This window comes from Bos indicus x Bos taurus, chromosome 12 (assembly GCF_003369695.1).
Source record: "Bos indicus x Bos taurus breed Angus x Brahman F1 hybrid chromosome 12, Bos_hybrid_MaternalHap_v2.0, whole genome shotgun sequence".
In the NCBI taxonomy this organism is placed as follows: Eukaryota; Metazoa; Chordata; class Mammalia; order Artiodactyla; family Bovidae; genus Bos; species Bos indicus x Bos taurus.
Genome location: NC_040087.1, coordinates 85,015,522 through 85,032,684, shown reverse-complemented (window position 1 = coordinate 85,032,684; position 17,163 = coordinate 85,015,522). Strand labels below are relative to the sequence as shown.

The following is a 17,163-nucleotide window of genomic DNA, read 5'->3' as shown; positions in this document are numbered from 1 at the left end:
GTTCTTCATTATTCTGTTCTGTCTGTTGCTTACTTTGGGTTTAACTTGACTTTATTGTTCTAGCTTCTTAAGATGGTAGCTGTGTTCCACCCCACAGAAGACTTAAAGCCTGTGCTGGGTGAGTGCCCTCTCATTCCCGGAACATCGTTCTAACTATTTATAAACAGGATGCCTAAGACTCACACCCAATTAAACAGTTACTGTGAGTTATCTGAAGACCCAACCTGGGCTCGCCGACAAGGCAGTTACTCGGGTTCAGTCTACATAAACGTGCTTGGTCAGAGGTCAGAGGAAGGAGAAACAGAACTTTCCTCCCCGTTCCTCTTCCAGAGATGAAGTCCGGGAGCCACTCGGCTGCAGGCTCTCCCCACTCAGAGGCGTGGTTTCAGAGCATGCTGCCCTCTGGAAGCTTAACCTTTGCCAAGAGGCTGCTGAGAATCTAACCCCGTTCTATTTATGGGGCTTGTTTTCAAAGGAAACAAAAATGCCTTAACAAATAGGAGAACCACAACCAGAAAACCTCACGTTTCCATGAGAAATCTGTTATGCACGTCGCTGAACAAGGCAGTTCTCCAGCACCGCAGAGAGATGGCCCTGCGGTCACCGGAGAAGTGGAGGCTGAGGGGGCGTGTGTTCCACGCCTCTGGCTCCTCCTGAAGGCCAGCAACCCGGCCTGGGGGCCAGGACAAGGCCTCCACAGCGCCCAACTTTCTGTCAGAATTTCTACAACATTCTTCACAGAGTGAAGAAGAGTCATAACCTTTTGGTATGCATTCCTGGATCAGGAAGATCCCCTGGAGAAGGGAATGGCTACCCACTCCAGTACTCTTGCCTGGGAAATCCCACGGACAGAGGAGCCTGGTGGGCTACGTCCATGGGTCACACAGAGTCGGGCACGACTGACCACACAGGCACACACAGAAACAGGCTTTCTTCAGAAAGTCTATATTCCTAACAAAAGACTCCTGAACAAGTTTACTAACTTCAGCTGGAGTTAAAAGTCTCTTGTGAACTTATAAACAATTGTGTGTCAAACGTTTTAATCAGATCTTTTCAACAACTAAGATGCGTTTGTTACTCAAAGTGTATTCTCCTCTAAGACATCATTGAGCATAAACACATTATATTTCAAAAGTTAGAACATTAATTTGCTAGATTAAATTGAAGTAATAAAAAAAAATTTTAAGTCCCCCCAAAAAAAGTCTCTTAGGAACAACTTAAGCCATCTCAAGCTCAGGGAGTCGGTGGGAAAGTGTGTTCCCAGCAGAGACTTAGCAGTCAGACACCCAGGATGGAGGGGAAAGGGCCACCACAGGCCACAGGGTTTGCAGATAATCCAAACCAGGCTGTTCTAAGGATTTCTGCTTGACTGCTAAAAAAACCACGCTGCCAGAACACGACTTCTGCCAGGAGCTGCGACTTCCAAGCAAACCCGGACACCAGGGCTCCCGTGTTAAACAAACCATGAGATGTAAGCAGGAGAGGCTTCCCATGCTGCACTTCTTTTGGTTCTGAATCATGTGCACCTTCTTTAGAGAAAAGATAGGAACCTTATCAGTTCCTTTTTAAAGGCTGCTCTCGGTGTAACAGCAATTACGGTCTCGCACAAAACACCACTTGAGCTCTCAAGCCTTGTACCGCGCCCACCGCCACGGGAGGCTGCAGAACAGGCAGCCAGGAAGCCTCAGTGGCCGCTGAAGCGAGCTTGTGCTTCTGTGCGTGGGGCCGCGCTCGGCTCGCCTGGGCTCACGCGGCAGCGGGGACCTCTGATCAAGGTGGCAGCTCTGCTGACCTCGCCTGGACTGGCCCATGAATGGGGTCGGAGGGCTGCGGGTGGGCCCAGGGGGGCTCAGCAGGCACAGCTGAGCTCCTGGCCCTGTGGTCTTGCATCCCGCAGCATTTGGGGCCCGGGTGCAGACAGCCTCTGACAGAGCGTGGAAAGACACCAGGCCTCCTGGGAACTGCTGCCTGCCCCTGTCTGCCACATCCATTGCCAGAACAAGTCAAGGTCAGCTCAGATGCAAGAAGTGAGGAACAGGCCCCACCCACCCCTCGATGGGAAGAGCTGCAGTGTGACCTGACAACGGGTGAGGGGCGTGGCTGCAGGGGCGCAGTGAGGAGCGGGGGGGGCCGGGCCTCCTCCATAACCTACCACGGCCCTTCTCTAATCCATTGTGTGCCCTACGAAGCTGACCTCTGTGGAGGCTGACCTCTATGCCCATTGCCCCAGCACAGTCCTGGAGACCCCATTCATTTAGACTACAGTGTGAATGACTCCCCCCAGGCTGTACAGTGCACAACTTACTCAACCATACGGTGCTGCCCTCAGCGAACCCATCTGTAAAATGATGAGTCTGGGCCGTGTGGTGTCTTGAGAATGCCTTCCACTGAGAATTCACAAATGCTTTACACTTCAGACCCTACGGTTTCTCTTACGACTTGCCTGAAAGGGCAGTATAGAACACACACATGTGTGTGTGTGTGTGTGTGTTTCCACGTATATGATGGGTACACTAGCATGCACACAGTAGGAACATAACAAACACGTCAGTTACATATGTTGACATTAGAATGAAGATTAAAATAATTTTGAACAAATGTGTTGGAAATGTACAAACATCCCACCCCTCTTCCTGGATTACAGAAGTATCCCACAAAAGCAAGACTGAGAATTACCAGTTTGGTTCATAAAACGAGAAATACAGAGCTAAAGTTAGACAAAAAAACGTAAAGAAACAAATGATCTGACCCTAACTTGGTAGAACTGAGGAGGAGAGGAAACATCAGAAATCGTACCCAAGACACACACGCCCATGACAGCCCGGACGCCCTCCCAGTCCAGACACAGGCGGTTGGCAGGCCTCACTGCCCATCTGTGGCTCTGGGCCCTTCCCATGCACGAAACCCTAGACGCACGAAACCCGAGCCCCCAGCCAGCCCTCTGGCCCCTTGGGCCAGCAGCTGCGTGCGCTCAGCAGCTGCTCGGGGATCTGCAGCTAAGCAGAGGACCCAGGAACACATTCTGTGGTCCCACCGCCCCAGACAATGGTATCCATGAGGGTGAGAAGGAAGGGCCGCCAGCACCCTGAGATGGCAAGAGTCTGTCCAGTTGTGAGAATAAGGACATACTCCCGGATGTGGGTGGCCTTAAGTCCAAGTCCTGGCTTAGCGTTGTCCTGGATGTAGCACAAGTTTCGGGTGTTGATCTATAAAAGCATCACCTACGAGGACCGGGTGTGCACCCAGCACTGCACACGGCCCCTCAAGTCCACTCACTCACCCTAGGAACAGCGCTACCAGCCCATGAGGACGTTTCCTCCAGACAGCAATGGTTAACCTTGATCTTCTCTCTGTCGCTCAATCGTGTCTGACTCTTTGCAACCCCATGGACTGTAGCCCGCCAGGCTCCTCTGTCCATGGGAATCCAGGCAGGAATACTGGAGTGGGTTGCCATTTCCTTCTCCAGGGGATCTTCCCGACCCAGGGATCGAACCCACGTCTCCTGTGTCTCCTGCATTGCAGGCGGATTCTTTACCCATTGAGCCACTGGGGAAGCCCTAATCTTGTTTTTAGGAGGAAGAAAGTCAGGCTCAGAGAAGTCGGGCAGGTTGTCCAAAGTCACACAGCAAATGGACGATTCTGGAGCACATCCTGGGACCACCCCACGGTATAGGCCCCAGGGGCATGGTGGGTCTTGGGAACCACTGGGCCTCCCAGCACCCGGCGCTGCCCTGGGCAGAGGTGAGCTCCCAGACGGCGTGCTGGACCGTGGCCACCTTCTCCTGAGCCCCGTGCAATGCCAGCCCGAACATCTAGAGACAGTCCCACCAAGTAAGTGTATTACACACACACACACACACACACACGGCATTGTTTTAAATCGCAGCTTAGATGGATTCTGAGTGAACTCAGGGTCCGAAGGCCCAGGAGCCCCAGCGGAGGTTATCAGGTGCCAGAACGACAGCTGAACACTCGTCCGTGGGGGCGTCCTCTGCAGGGCCGCCTCTCTCGGAAGACTCGTCCCGGGGCCGGCTCTAGCGCCCCCCTTCCCCGCCGTTGCCCCCGGCTCCCACCCACCCAGGCCACCCACCTGCGCCTGCGCACGGCCTCACACGGCCCCTTCCCTCCCGGGACGCCCGCGGACGGCGGCCGACCTAACCCTGCGCTCTCGTCCGCTGCGGCCGCTCGGGTCGGCGGCCTTCCCGCCCTGTCTGGTGACCCCCGAAGCAGACGGGGGCGCAGCCGGGGCTCACCAAGGCCACCTGGAAAGTCCCGCCTGGGGCCGCGGGCACCCCCGGGGGACGCCCCCAGCCCCTGCCAGCGGGGGGCCTGGGCTCGGCACCCTGCAGGGCCTCAGGGTCCTCCCTGTGACGCGGGGGCCATGTGGAGCCACAGCAGTTCAGCCACTCGGGGCGCTCAGTGCTTTCTGGAAAGGAGGCGCATCTGAAGGTGGGCTGCGCTTAGAGAAACGCGGGAAGAAGGCCACCGCGGTGCCACTGCCATCCATAGCACGAGGCCCCAGGAGAACACAGGCCGCGCCCTCCCGCCCCAGCGCCCCGAGGACAGCTCCCCCTTCAAAAGACCAGCCTGTGGCCCTTCCCCAGCGCCGCAAACCCGTCACTCCGCACGCGTGTGCCTGTGCGTGCGTGCGTGCGGGCGCGCGCTCCGGAATGCCGGCGTCGACACCCCAGCACTTCCAGAGTGCCTCTCTGGAGATGACGGGAGGCAGTCCCAGTTGAATGGAATTTAGTTGTGTCTGCTTTGTTCTGAGTGAAGCAGTAAGCGCAGTTATGGCTCCTCTCTTTGGTGCTGGGTAGTATCTGAAAATCTCTGCTTCAAAGGCAGATATTTCTTACGACAAAAGGAACTATCCTGAAATCTCAAGCAGTTTCATTAGAAGCAACTCAATACAGCCAGTAATTCCCTCTGCAAACTTTAAAGATGTCTTCTCCTTACAAACACAGTAAGTCATGCGTTCTGGAACCTTTCTCTCGGAGAGCTGCACCTGCGACGAGCAGGTGTTTGTGGCAGCTACAGGGCACGGGCTTCCAAACCAGCTGGTCCGGAGTAAGGCCCTCACACCACACCACACCACACCACACCACACCACACCACACTGCCGACCACATCCTTCTCCGGGGGCCAGAAAACAGACACACTTCTCCGGGTGGATGCTCAGAACCGCTGGCTGTCCAATGGCCACTAGGACTATATTTTTCTTCTACCCCATCCCAACGCAGAATCTCAAGAATGAGCAGAAAGCAAGTCAGGAATCAATTAGGAAAATGCAGTTTCTTCCTGCCTTGCCGCATCAGAATTCACGGATTCTCTGCAAGCCTGCGGAAAATCAGGACTGCCAGATCAGTTTGCTGTTGCTGTTGAGTCGCTGAATCGTGTCCAACTCTTCCGCGACCCCATGGACTGAAGGCCGCCAGGCTCCTCTGTCCATGGGATTCTCCAGGCAAGAATACTGGAGTGGGTTGCCATTTCCTCCTCCAGGGGATCTTCCCCACTCAGGGATCGAACCCGGATCTCCTGCATTGACAGGCAGATTCTCTACTGCTGAGCCACCTGGAAAACCCCGATCATAGTTTGGGAAAATAAACACCATACTCCAACCCACGCCTTGGAAAACTCAGTAGAGGCTGCACAGCCCAGAGCGAGTCCCTTCTAGCTCCTCATTCCCCAGCCCCTCTCTGTCCACACCGGACATTCTTTCTGACTTTTCCCTCGGCCCCACACTGCTCTTGGTTTTAGAATTATGTCTTCTCCTGGACTCAAAGCCTTAAGAACTTGTTATGCCGTCTTTTTTGCCTCCCATAGCACCTTGCACCTGCAGGCACATAAGTACTTAATAAGCTGATCTGGTCAAACTTACTGCGCAACTTGTTATGGCTTGGGTCATGACCCCAGAACTTCGTATGTTCCAGCCCCAAGCCCCAGGGCAGAATGGGACCTTATTTGGAAACAAGGTCATTGCCAATGTAAACAGTCAGTGTTATCCTGGGATGGCGGCCCTCATCCACTGACCCGAGTCCTTATGAAAGGGGCGTCCAGACACAGTGGAGACCCCAGGGGCTGCCATGGGCAGACTGGACCTGTGCTGCCATAAGCTGGGAGCCAGCAGAGACCTCGGGGAGTGGGGGACAGACCCCAGCCCCTGCAGAGGGCACGGCCCTGCCCACCACGTCCCTAGGGTGTGAGAGCATGCAGTCCTGGTGTGTGAGGCCGGGTCTGGGGGTCTTTGCTGCAAAGTCCCAGGAAGCTAACACACAGCCCAGCGGCTCACACGAGTCTGGATGCACACCACACCCCGGGCACCGGCAGGGCCACAGGGCAGTGTGTGTGACTCCACAGATACGCGTGGCGAGAGGGTCTCCTGGCCACACTTGGTGGCTTACGGTGTGTGCTGTGTTCCTGGGAAGAGAGAGGGGGAACTGGGTCCCTAAGTGTTCGAATCGAGCAACGTCACCTGCGGCAGTAACAAGCGACACTGAAGCGGCCCGGGGAGGTCCCTGGCGGTGCAGTGGTTAGGACTCTACACTCTCACTGCCCAGGGCCAGGGTTCACTTCCTGGTGGGGGAACTAAGACCCCACCAGCCACAAGGGGCATCCAATAACCAGGTAAGTGAGTAAGTAAAGCAGCCTTTCACGACTCCTGTTAGCCGAGTGTGTCTCCTGGTCGTACAGGAGTTTCAGAGGTTGGGGCATGATGGCTTCTCAATTTCAGCCCCTCTGACTACATGGTTCAGAGTCGGTTACACTGTTACCTAAGGAGCTGGGCGGAGAAGGCAATGGCACCCCACTCCAGTACTCTTGCCTGGAGAATCCCATGGATGGAGGAGCCTGGTGGGCTGCAGTCCATGGGGTCGCTAAGAGTCAGACGTGACTGAAGCAACTTAGCAGCAGCAGCAGCAAGAAGCTGGGTGCCCAGAGGGCTCCCTGGACCCTGCACCCTCCGTGTGTTTCTCATCACGGGAGGAATGAATGACGGAAGCAAACAGTGTGGGCAGGGCAGAAAAACATCCTGGCTGTTACCAGACAGAATCAGAGCAGTAGGGGCTCACCCAGGGAGACCGAGGAAACCTCAGAACACCCACTGTTCTCCCCTTCGGCAGAGAGGACCCCTCAGCAGTAACAAACTGCATCTCTCGCTTGAACCGCTCCTGGCACGTTTCTGAGCCCCTCCTGTCCCCGTCTGACCTTCCACCTAAAGAAAAGCAGGCCACATGAAGAGAACCTCAACAGAAAGCTTTGCAAAGTGAGCAGAACAACCTGAACCAAGATGAACTTCCCTTTCTTTCCTCACCCTCTCGCCAGCCCTGAAACAGAACAGAGCTACCGAAGGCACGAAACACCCTGGGACATGCTTTCTTAATGAAAGGCACATGGGAAAGCCGAGGCGCCCCAGCACTCTTCCCGACTCTGTGCCACGCTCGCCTCCATCTGATGGCTCCTTGCACATTTTGTGAATTTGCAAAAAGTTAAGTTGCAGGCTGCTGACACTCTGTTAACCAGTCTTCCATGTGTTCGTGTGGCAAGCTGGGGTCAAGAGCCTTTCGATTCCATATGAATACTCGGCGAAGTTTCCAAACGTTCCTTTTTAAGGAAAAACAACGTCCTCGGCCTGGCGTTCCCACACTGGGGTGAAGGGTGCTCAGCGTGTGTGCTTTCTGGCAAACAGGAAAGTTCTCTGCTGTGCACACAAACATGGGAAAGTTCAAGTAAATAACTGTCTCAGGAAATGGAAAATGCTCGTGAAACTTCTGAAACCCAGGGTTTCCAGGGGCAGAGAATGGCTAATATTTTACTCCCCAAACCTACCTTTATACCACAGAGAAGTGGTCGCTATGTCTATACTTTGCGACTTTGACGTTGAACTTGCACTGTGGCTGGGTCCCTCAAAACAAACCAGTCGGGGCCTCGGGGCGGGGGGCGGTGATGAAAGGGTGGCTGCCCTATAAGAAGTTCCCAGACGACCACGGTTTCAGAGCATGTTGGCTGGTTTCCGTTTGGCTTCTGCAAATTAAACGTTAGTCATTCCTCTCCTTGTTGCTTCTGAGAGAAAAGGACTGCTACGGTTTTCTAAGAAAAACTTTCTACAATTTAAAAGAGAGTGATTCCTGAAGTCCGCCAGCCAATATGAATGCAGTTAATATGCCAATAGCGTATGCATTGATAATGACATGTTTTTAATCAAACCGCTTCTGAAGTCTCTTAAAGCTTTACTCTTCGGAATGGAACCGTCTTTTATATAAGCCTGTTTTGGTTAACTTAGCATGCATTTTCAATGCTTCTCAACATCTGTCTCTTATTACCAGAGGTCCTGATATCCAGATGACAACAAAGTATTCTGAGTGCCTTGGAAGTTAGTCTGCTCTTTATTCCTGTCTTGAATCATAATTTTATTGTGACACCAGGTTCTCTGAGGAGCAACATTTTTACTCCCTGGACAGACAGGGGGACAGCCTTTCTAAAATGCAGATTCTGTTTGCACAAATGTGTTCCATGTGGGAGCCTGGATGGGAGGAGAGTTTGGGGGAGAAAGGATACATGTGTGTGTGTGACTGAGTCCCTTTGCTGTCCAGCTGAAACTATCACCGCATTGTTTATCAGCTTTATTCCAGTATAAAACAAAAAGTTAAAAAAATACGTTCCAAGTAAGAAAATACCTGAAACTAGTTAGTATGTGTCCACAGTTCAGACGAATACAGTCTTTTCTGACCTTTAAAATGTGGTGCCAGAACATGCACGAACTTAAAAGATTCAACACTTTACTTTCTAAAGTCACCTAATTCACATTTTATTGTTAGCAAACTAATAACTGTACCGTTGGGGCCAATACACCCTATTTAAAAAATTAAATAATTTTTCCAAGTTATGGTGCACTTTCATTTCTACATTTAAACCATTTAAGAAACTGTTGATCTTAAAATTATGTATTTGGGGGGAAAAAAAACTGGGGTAAGACTGTAGTGTTTCTGCAACACGGTGATTCACCGTCTTTAAAAGCGCCCTATCGGCTCGGCCCTGCTTTGTCAGCTGAGCCAGGGGAAAGCAAAGTTGAACACTCAGAGCTGCGGCCAAGGTTCACACTCCAGCCGCGAGGAAACCGCAAGTCACGGAGAAGGGCAGCGGGTCTGCGGGACTCGGGATTCTGTTCTGAACCAGGGATGAGCCTGAAAACGCGTCCTAGGACCTGCGGCCGGCCCTGAAACGCCAGGGCTTCCCGACCCCGTGTGCGGTCCTCCGGGTTTGGAGACAGGAGAATTCTTCCCTGGGGAGGTCAGCACACCATCTCCCAGCCCAGCTCTCCGCGACTGATAAACGATCTTTTAAAAATGCAACTGGTCAGCGAACCAGAGGCCGAAAGTCTCACACGATACCAGCAACAAAAGCTGTTCAAACAAAGCCGGGGAGGACGCCCGCGGGCGCCGCAGCCCGGTTTCGGCTCAGGTCGCCCCGGAGCGGCGCCTCCTCCTGCGGGCGGGGCTCCCGCGACCCCCGGCCTCCCCGGGCCGCTCCCCTCGAACGCGGCCCCCCGTCCCCGCCGGCCCCGCACACAATGGCGCCCCGAGCCCGGGCGGGATCCCGCCGCCGACTCCCCGCGCCGCCCGCGCGCCCCCCGCGCGCCCGGGCCCGCGCACAAAGGAAGCGCGTGGGCTCCTCCGCGCGCGCGCGCGGCCACCAGGTGCGGGCGCCGGCGACCCCGCGCCCGCGCGTCTCGGCGCACCCCGGGCCGCGGCGGGGGCCAGGTGGGGCGCGGGGCCTCCGTACGCGCGGGGCCTCCCGCCGCCCGGGCCTCCCTCCGCCCCGGGCCTGTCCGCCGGGGGTGCGTGCGCGGGCCGGGCCGGGGGGGCACTCACTTTCTCGATGGTGCCGGGCAGCAGGCGCTCCAGCAGCCTGCAGAGGACCACCCCATCCTTCAGAGACGCCTGCAGGAAGCCCTCTGGGTCCGAGATGGTTTTCTTGGGCGACTCCAGCACGCCCAAGGTAATGAGCCACGTAACGGTCTGCTCGGCGGAATTCATCGCGGCGGCGCGCCCGGCCTCCCCGCGCCGCGAGCGCGTCTCGGCGCCGTTCACCTCGGAGCGGCCGCGGCCCGGCCGGCTGCGCCCACCGCCCCCTCCTCCCGCTCGCCCATGGAGAGCCCGGCGACGGCGATTGGCTCGGGCGGCGCCGCGGTCCGGCCGGCTCGCGCTCCCTCGCGTGCGTCCTGGCCGACTGTCAAGCGCCTTTTCATTAGAGGCACATGAACCTGCGGCGGCCGCCCGGCGCCGCCCCCGCCGCCGCCTCCCGGCCCCCAGCCGCTGCCGCCGATGACATCACCGCGAGCAGAAGAAAGACGCCGCGCCGGAGCGGGCCCCGCGCCCCGACCCGGGGCCGCCCGGACCCGACCCGAACCGAACCCGGGCTGCGCCGGCCCCCGCGTTCGGGCCCGCCGCCGTGCGCCCCCGCCGTGCGCCCTCCGCACCCCGCCTGCGGTGCGCGCGCGTCCCCACCTGCGCCGCCGGGTGGACGGCCCCCGCCCCAAGGGCCCGGTGACCTCCAGGAGGCGACAGCCCGCCGGCCGCGAGAGCTCGCCGCGCCTCCCCGCCCGAGGGCCGCGCGCGCCCTTCCCCGGGTGCGCCCGGAGGGGCCCGGGGCAGCCCCCTCGGAGGGGGAGACCCGGGCCGGGCTCCTCTCGCTGTCCTGGCCCTTCTGCTGCCTCCTTCGCTCCTCGGGAGACGCGGGACCTTTATTTGTATTCCTGATTCATGAATGTTTAAATGATTAAGTGCTTCCCAGAAAGCTCTTTTTATTTTTGCCAGTTTTATTTCAAGAGGTCGGGGGTGGAGGGAGCTGAAAACGAGAGGTTTCCTTCTCTGCGCTACCTTGCAAGCCAATAATTACAGAACACAATGATAATTAAATCTGTAACCAGATGGGTCTCTTTCGGGGAGGAATTGATTTCCCTGCTGCTGGGCTCCTTGGGGACATGACTGGCCAGAGCGCCGTGTGGCTGGTAGCAAGCCTGCCCCCAAGCCGGGAGGCCCGTCTGCCCCGCTCGGGTGACCTCCCTGGCCGGGGTGCCGCGGGCCCACCCTCCGGGACCAGAAACCTTGGAGCCACCGCACGTTAAATTGATGGTGGTGTTCCAGACACTGTGGGAGGAAGGTCAAGAAAACAGCAGAACCAGAGCTGGTCTGCACAGATGACTGGGAAGGAAGGACTGAGAGCTGCTCAAGTCCAAACGGGCCACTTGGCCAGGTCACATGTGGTTGAGAGATGCTCAAAGGCCCGGCTATGAAGCAAGTGGGCCAGGCCTAAGGAACGCAGCCATCTGACTGTTCTAAGGAAGATGCTTCTTCAAACGAGGAATGACAGTGCACTGTACATGCTGCGGAAGGGAACGAGCCTCTCCTTAAAAGAGGGACCGTGAAGGTGTCCATGTGTCCGTCTGCACCCTGAGTGCTTTGCCTGTTTGCTTGTTGTGACTGCCCCTGGCAATTTAAAAGTGTCATCTACAGAGAGCTCGCACTTCCCCGGTGGCAGAGCCGCAGGAGATGGGGGTTCAATCCCTTGGTCGGGAATATGCCCTGGAGGAGGAAATGCAACCCACCCCAGGATTCTTGCCTGGAAGATTCCACCAACACGACTGAAGTGACCGAGCGTGCACGTGCACACACGAGCTTACTCTGTGCCAGGCACATATTGAAGGTATTAATCCCATTAGTGACAAAAATTAGAAAACATGAAGATAAAAAAAAAATAACAGGCTTGACTTTCCTCTTCCTCCTTCTTCCAGAGCACTTCTTTTGCAACTGTGAATTGTATTTATTTCCAGCTTCGAGTTAAGTGGTTAAGTTTTCTTTCCAGATGTGAACCGAGTGGCTCAGACAGCAGCGTGAATTCCGGATTTTAAGGGCCGTGTGTTTGGTCGCTTCCTGGGCTCCTGGCGTCTGCTCTGTGTGGCACAGTCACTGCGGCAGCCTTGGGAAGGTTCCGTCCCACGAGTGGTGGGACGGACTCAAGCCTAGGTTCTGCAGCTCCAGGGTCCACGCTCGGCACCTGCTGTCCAGACCACGTCTGTCTACAGTTTCTACAAAACAGGACAGCTCCCAGCTCCGTCACGTTTTCTGCCCAAGGACACTTTGTCAACAAAAGGGTGTTCACCCAAGAGTAGCTGTTCACTGAGGCTCCTGTTTGCTCTCATTACTGCTGAATTGGACGCATGATTTAGAGTAGAGTCATTACAATTCCAGATGCGTTAAATGACGTCCGGTGCTTTTAATCTGGAAAGCGGGTTTAAGGGTCAACTTGACTCAATCAAATGGTCCTGCAGAAAGGTGGCTCCAGGGAGTGGCCTTAGGTAGCCACGGAACTGGCAGGCAAGCATTATCAAAAGGGGGACCCAGAGGCCACCTACTCTAACTGACCTCGGAAGTCCCTGAATGTTTAAATGCTCTATAGCAACCAGAGGGATTCTGTTACTTTGGATGTACGTTCGTTTCAAAAAAGATTATTTGGAAAGCATTCCAGAAAGTAACACTGCTCAGACCTACGTGTTTTTAAGGGTATAATTGTGCTGGCTATCCAAGGTGGGCATCCGGTTAAGCTTAACATTTTTCCAAGCTCCTGTGCCAGAGAACTCTTTGCTCTTCTGGGTTAGTGCCAGTTAAGAATATTGCTGGCTGAGGATTTGGCCTTGTCTGTGAATGCCCTTTGATGTACCCCGAAAGATTGTGGAAAGGCTCTCCACACAGGCCCAGGCCCCTCGGTTTCCTCGTTTCTCATGAGGACTTGAGCTTCATTCCCAGCTTGGCTGTCTGTTCATCCGATGGCCACATACAGCCCACTGTTAGAGCTTCCCCCACAAATAGCCCCAAACCTGGAGCTCCCACAGCTCAGCTGAACTGTGCTAACTCCATTTGTTAGCTTGGTGCTCGGAGGATGGTGTTACAGCAATGTTAAAACCTACCCCAGCCCGAAGCCAGACAGACAGATGGCTGTTTACCTAGCCACCACTCCCCGTAGAGGCGCTTTTATTGAATTGGACGGTCATCTAGACTGAAACACGCAGTGGGAAGCAGTTCTGTGAAGCTCACTGTAACTAAAACAGTATACTACTTATTTGGCTTAAATGTGGTCAAATGCTAAAAATCAAAGACGCAAAGCAGGAAAATATACTCTCTGGACAGATACAGCTGAGCAGTTACTCAGGGCAGGAAGACATTTACAATTACAGTCATGGTGATACCTAATGTCGACAGGACGCTCATCCTGGTTTGGGTCCCCAGAGCAGATCCTGCACCAGCTTGGATTCAAGTAGTTCACTTGGGGAGTGACCCCAGGGAGGACACGCGAGGAAGGGAGGACATGACCACATACCGCTTTCCATAGCAGCTGCGCCCGTTCACAGTCCCACCAGCAGTGCAGGAGGGCTCCCTTCCCTCCCCCATTGTTTGTAGACTTTCTGATGATGGCCATTCTGACTGGTGTGAGGGCTAGCTCACTGTCGTTTTGATTTGCCCTCCTGCAAGAGTGGACGGAGGAGCCTGGTGGGCTGCAGTCCATGGGGTCGCAAAGAGTCGGACACGACAGCGACTTCCCTTTCCCTTTTCACTTTCATGCATTGGAGAGGGAAACGGCAACCCACTGCAGTGTTCTTGCCTGGAGAATCCCAGGGCCGGGGGAGCCTGGTGGGCTGCAGTCCACGGGGTCATGAAGAGTCGGACACAACTGAGCGACTTCACTTTCACTTTTCCCTTTCATGCATTGGAGAGGGAAACGGCAACCCACTCCCGTGTTCTTGCCTGGAGAATCCCAGGGCCGGGGGAGCCTGGGGGGCTGCCGTCTGTGGGGTCGCACAGAGTGGGACACGACTGAAGCGACTTGGCAGCAGCAGCGGCAGCAAGAGTATATTAGACCAAGCAGCCTTTTGAAGGCAGATGTGTGGTTGGTTCCCTCCAGGGCAGAGGACAAATTTTCTCGCTGACCAGCAGATTATAAATAACGTTTCCTCCGGGACGAGGTTTGGGCGGTTCACTTGTAGTCCCTTTGAAGATCAGGGTTTGCCAGCCTGGGGTTCTCAGCTGTGACACAAGCCCCCCCGCCGTGTGTGGCACCCAGCTGAGCCCACCCGTCTTTGCCCTGGACTTGGGATCCGGGGTCCTGGTGAGAACTTGAGGCTGCGCTGAGTCACGCGGCCCTTCGTCACTCTGACCTGGGAGTCTCGTGTCTTCTCCTAGCAGCCACGAAGCTTTGGCTTAACTGCATTAGCTTTCAAATGGCTAAAATCTCAGATCCATTATACTTCTTCATGGTCCTTTACTCATTTCCCAAAATTAGTGATCAATTGCCCTTCTTTTTCCCCTCTGAATATGGCTTTCACTGTGTCCCATGAGTTTTATTAGATGGTACTTTCTTTTTCATTGCTCCCAAGGGGACTCGCAATTTCCCTTCTGATTTCCCCTTTGAGCAAATCTTTCCTAGGAATATGTTTCCTAATTATCAAGAAATTGAAAGTTTGTTGGCCACTGACTCTTAGTCAACTGAACCTATAATCTCTACTTTTCAAAATTTGCTAAGATTTTAAATGTGCCGTGAACATAAAAGGATCCGTTTTCTCTGTTCGAGAGAGAATAAACTTCTATTTTCCAGGTAAGGTTTTTGTGCTTTTTTTAAAAGAACTTTTTATGCCAAAATAATTTTAGACCTACAATAGGTTGCAAAAATAGTACAGAGGGCTCCCAGGTAGGCTTCCCCTGGCTTCCTTCAAAGATAATGTATCACACAACCAGAGAACAGCTCAAAGCAAGGGAGTCGATGCTGGTTCAAGACTATTTGCTGCTGCTGCTAAGTCGCTTCAGTCGTGTCCGACTCTGTGCGACCCCATAGACGGCAGCCCACCAGGCTCCCCCGTCCCTGGGATTCTCCAGGCAAGAACACTGGAGTGGGTTGCCATTTCCTTCTCCAATGCATGAAAGTGAAAGTGAAGTCGCTCAGTCGCGTCTGACGCTCAGCGACCCCATGGAGTGCAGCCTACCAGGCTCCTCCGCCCATGGGACTTTCCAGGCGAGAGTACTGGAGTGCGGTGCCAGTGCCTTCTCCGAGACTGCTGGCTGAACTACAAGTTCACGTGTACTTTGGCGTGTGCGCCTCACAGCCCCACCTCGTGTGCAGGCGGCGTCGTCCCACCCAGACAGGTGCAGAGCTGCCCGTCTGCAGGGTTTGGAACGGGGAGAGGGCAAAGCTCTCCATCGGTCTTGCTGAAAGTGGGGGCCTGAAACCGACAAGCAGTCCCTGCAGCCAGAGTCCCCGCTGATGTTCCTGGGGAGTCACCCCTGCCCCGCTGAGATTTTGCGTCTTGCCCCAACCCTTTCTGTGAGATATGTCCGATCCTGAAAGATATAGACGTTAAAATCACATTTTCCCTAAGTCTCAAATCACTGAAACATCTTCTGTGAGATGTTCAAAGCACGGGTGAATTGAAACCGTATCTCCTTTTCACAAATTCTGCCTTCAGTCAGTTCATAATGTTCACCTTTGTCCTATTTCTTTCATGCTTACTTTCCATGGACATGATCACAGTTTCCATTCCTGTTTCCTTCTTACTTATACTTACCTGATGACTCTTTCCCTTTCATTTTCAACCTTTCTTTCTCACTTTAAGTTAGATTGTGCCAAGAGCATAAATGGGTTTTTTTTTTATGCCTCTTTGACAGGGTCTTTTTTTTTTTCATAATAAGTCCAGTCACGTCTAGTGTACTGACCACTAAGACTTCATTTTGTCCCTGTTGTTGTCAATAAATTACTTTTTACCTTACATTGCTGAGGTCTATTTTCCTCTTCTGAGTGTTTGCTGGTGTGTTCAAATGGCTTTGTTCCATTTTTTGTCCATTTCTTTTTTAATTCAAAAGTTGCATCATAGTTTTTCATTTAATAAATGGTTATCTTTCCTTGCTTGGCTTATAGTCAGACTCGTATAGCTCTGCTTTTTAAAGTGAGCTGCCAGGACTCACTGTTCCCACCAGTGTGCTTTTTGCTTCCTGCTCACCGCCTGCCCCGAGAGACGAGGCTTGCAGAAGGCTTGTACCTCCCGCTGCTCATCAGCTTCACCCCCACACTTCCAGAGAGACCACTGGAGAGCTTTGCCTTCTCCCCTTTCTATACCCTCAGCACCCATGGTCTGCCATTCGTTTGTCTATCATTAGGCTTCCCAGGTGGACCTAATGGTAAAAGACCCTCCTGCAATGCAGGAGACTCAAGAGATGCAGGTTCCATCCTGGGTTGGGAAGATCCCCTGGAGGAGGAAATGGCAACCCACTCCAGTATTGTTGCCTGGAGAATCCCATGGACAGAGGAGCCTGGCAGGCAATGGTCCAAAAGACACTGGGTCGTGAAAGAGTCAGACACAACATTAGAATTTCATTTGCAGTATACCTTGTTTTCCAGGAGCCTTTATCGAGCCCTTGTATTACACACACATGAGTGCCTGTGTCTGTGTGTCACTGCTCACCACCACTTTGCCGCTCTCTTCATGCATCCTGATGGTGTCGTGTCTCAGACATTCAGCTCTAGTGGGGCACCTGAGTAACAGACTATGTTATTGATCCATGTTTGTATAAGGGCACGTGTCCCCCAACAGAGCGCGGCGTCTTGGCTGGGCGGAGAATCACACGGACGAGCCCTCTGCTCACGGGCACCTGGCAGGAAGCTCTCCCATCGTCCTGCAGCTTCTGCTGTTGCAGACGGGGGTGCTACGCGAGGCTGATCCTACTCCGTGTAGGGAACTTGATCTTTTGGTCTAGAGACTGGTCGGACTTTCCTCTTTATTGTTGAAGACCAGGGTTTTCATAAGGACCTGATCTGTGTGCATATGTGCATATGTGTGCGTGTGTGTGTGTGTCTGCACATGCGCTTGTGTTTACCCTCATGGCTCCCTGTGACTTGATGGCCTTTCAAACTGCTGACTCCCATCTTTCTGCAGTTTAGGGAAATGTGCTTCAGTCACTTATACTTACTGCCTCTCCTTCGTCTCTTTTTTTAACACCCTGGAACCCCTCTTATCTTCCTGTTAGCTCTTCTTTATGATTCTCAATCTTGCTTTTTTCCCCTCCTGATTTCTAGCTCTGTCTTTTTACTCTGTGCTCTGAGGTATGGCCTCCATTTTATATGCCA

The 17,163-nt window shown here is 53.9% G+C and overlaps 1 protein-coding gene across 4 annotated transcripts in view; it reads right to left on the bottom strand.

Annotated features, from left to right (window-relative positions):
* Positions 1-10,269, bottom strand: part of ARHGEF7 (Rho guanine nucleotide exchange factor 7) — a 102,582-nt gene extending 92,313 nt beyond the window's left edge. For 2 of the 4 annotated variants that reach the window (XM_027557978.1, XM_027557982.1), the window contains exon 1: positions 9,867-10,031. In XM_027557978.1, coding sequence (XP_027413779.1) covers positions 9,867-10,031 — 165 coding nt within the window. Of the gene's footprint in view, positions 1-9,866 lie in introns of all 4 variants that reach the window. The other 2 variants (XM_027557979.1, XM_027557980.1) reach the window with 2 other exon arrangements.
* Positions 10,270-17,163: the final 6,894 nt, after the last annotated feature.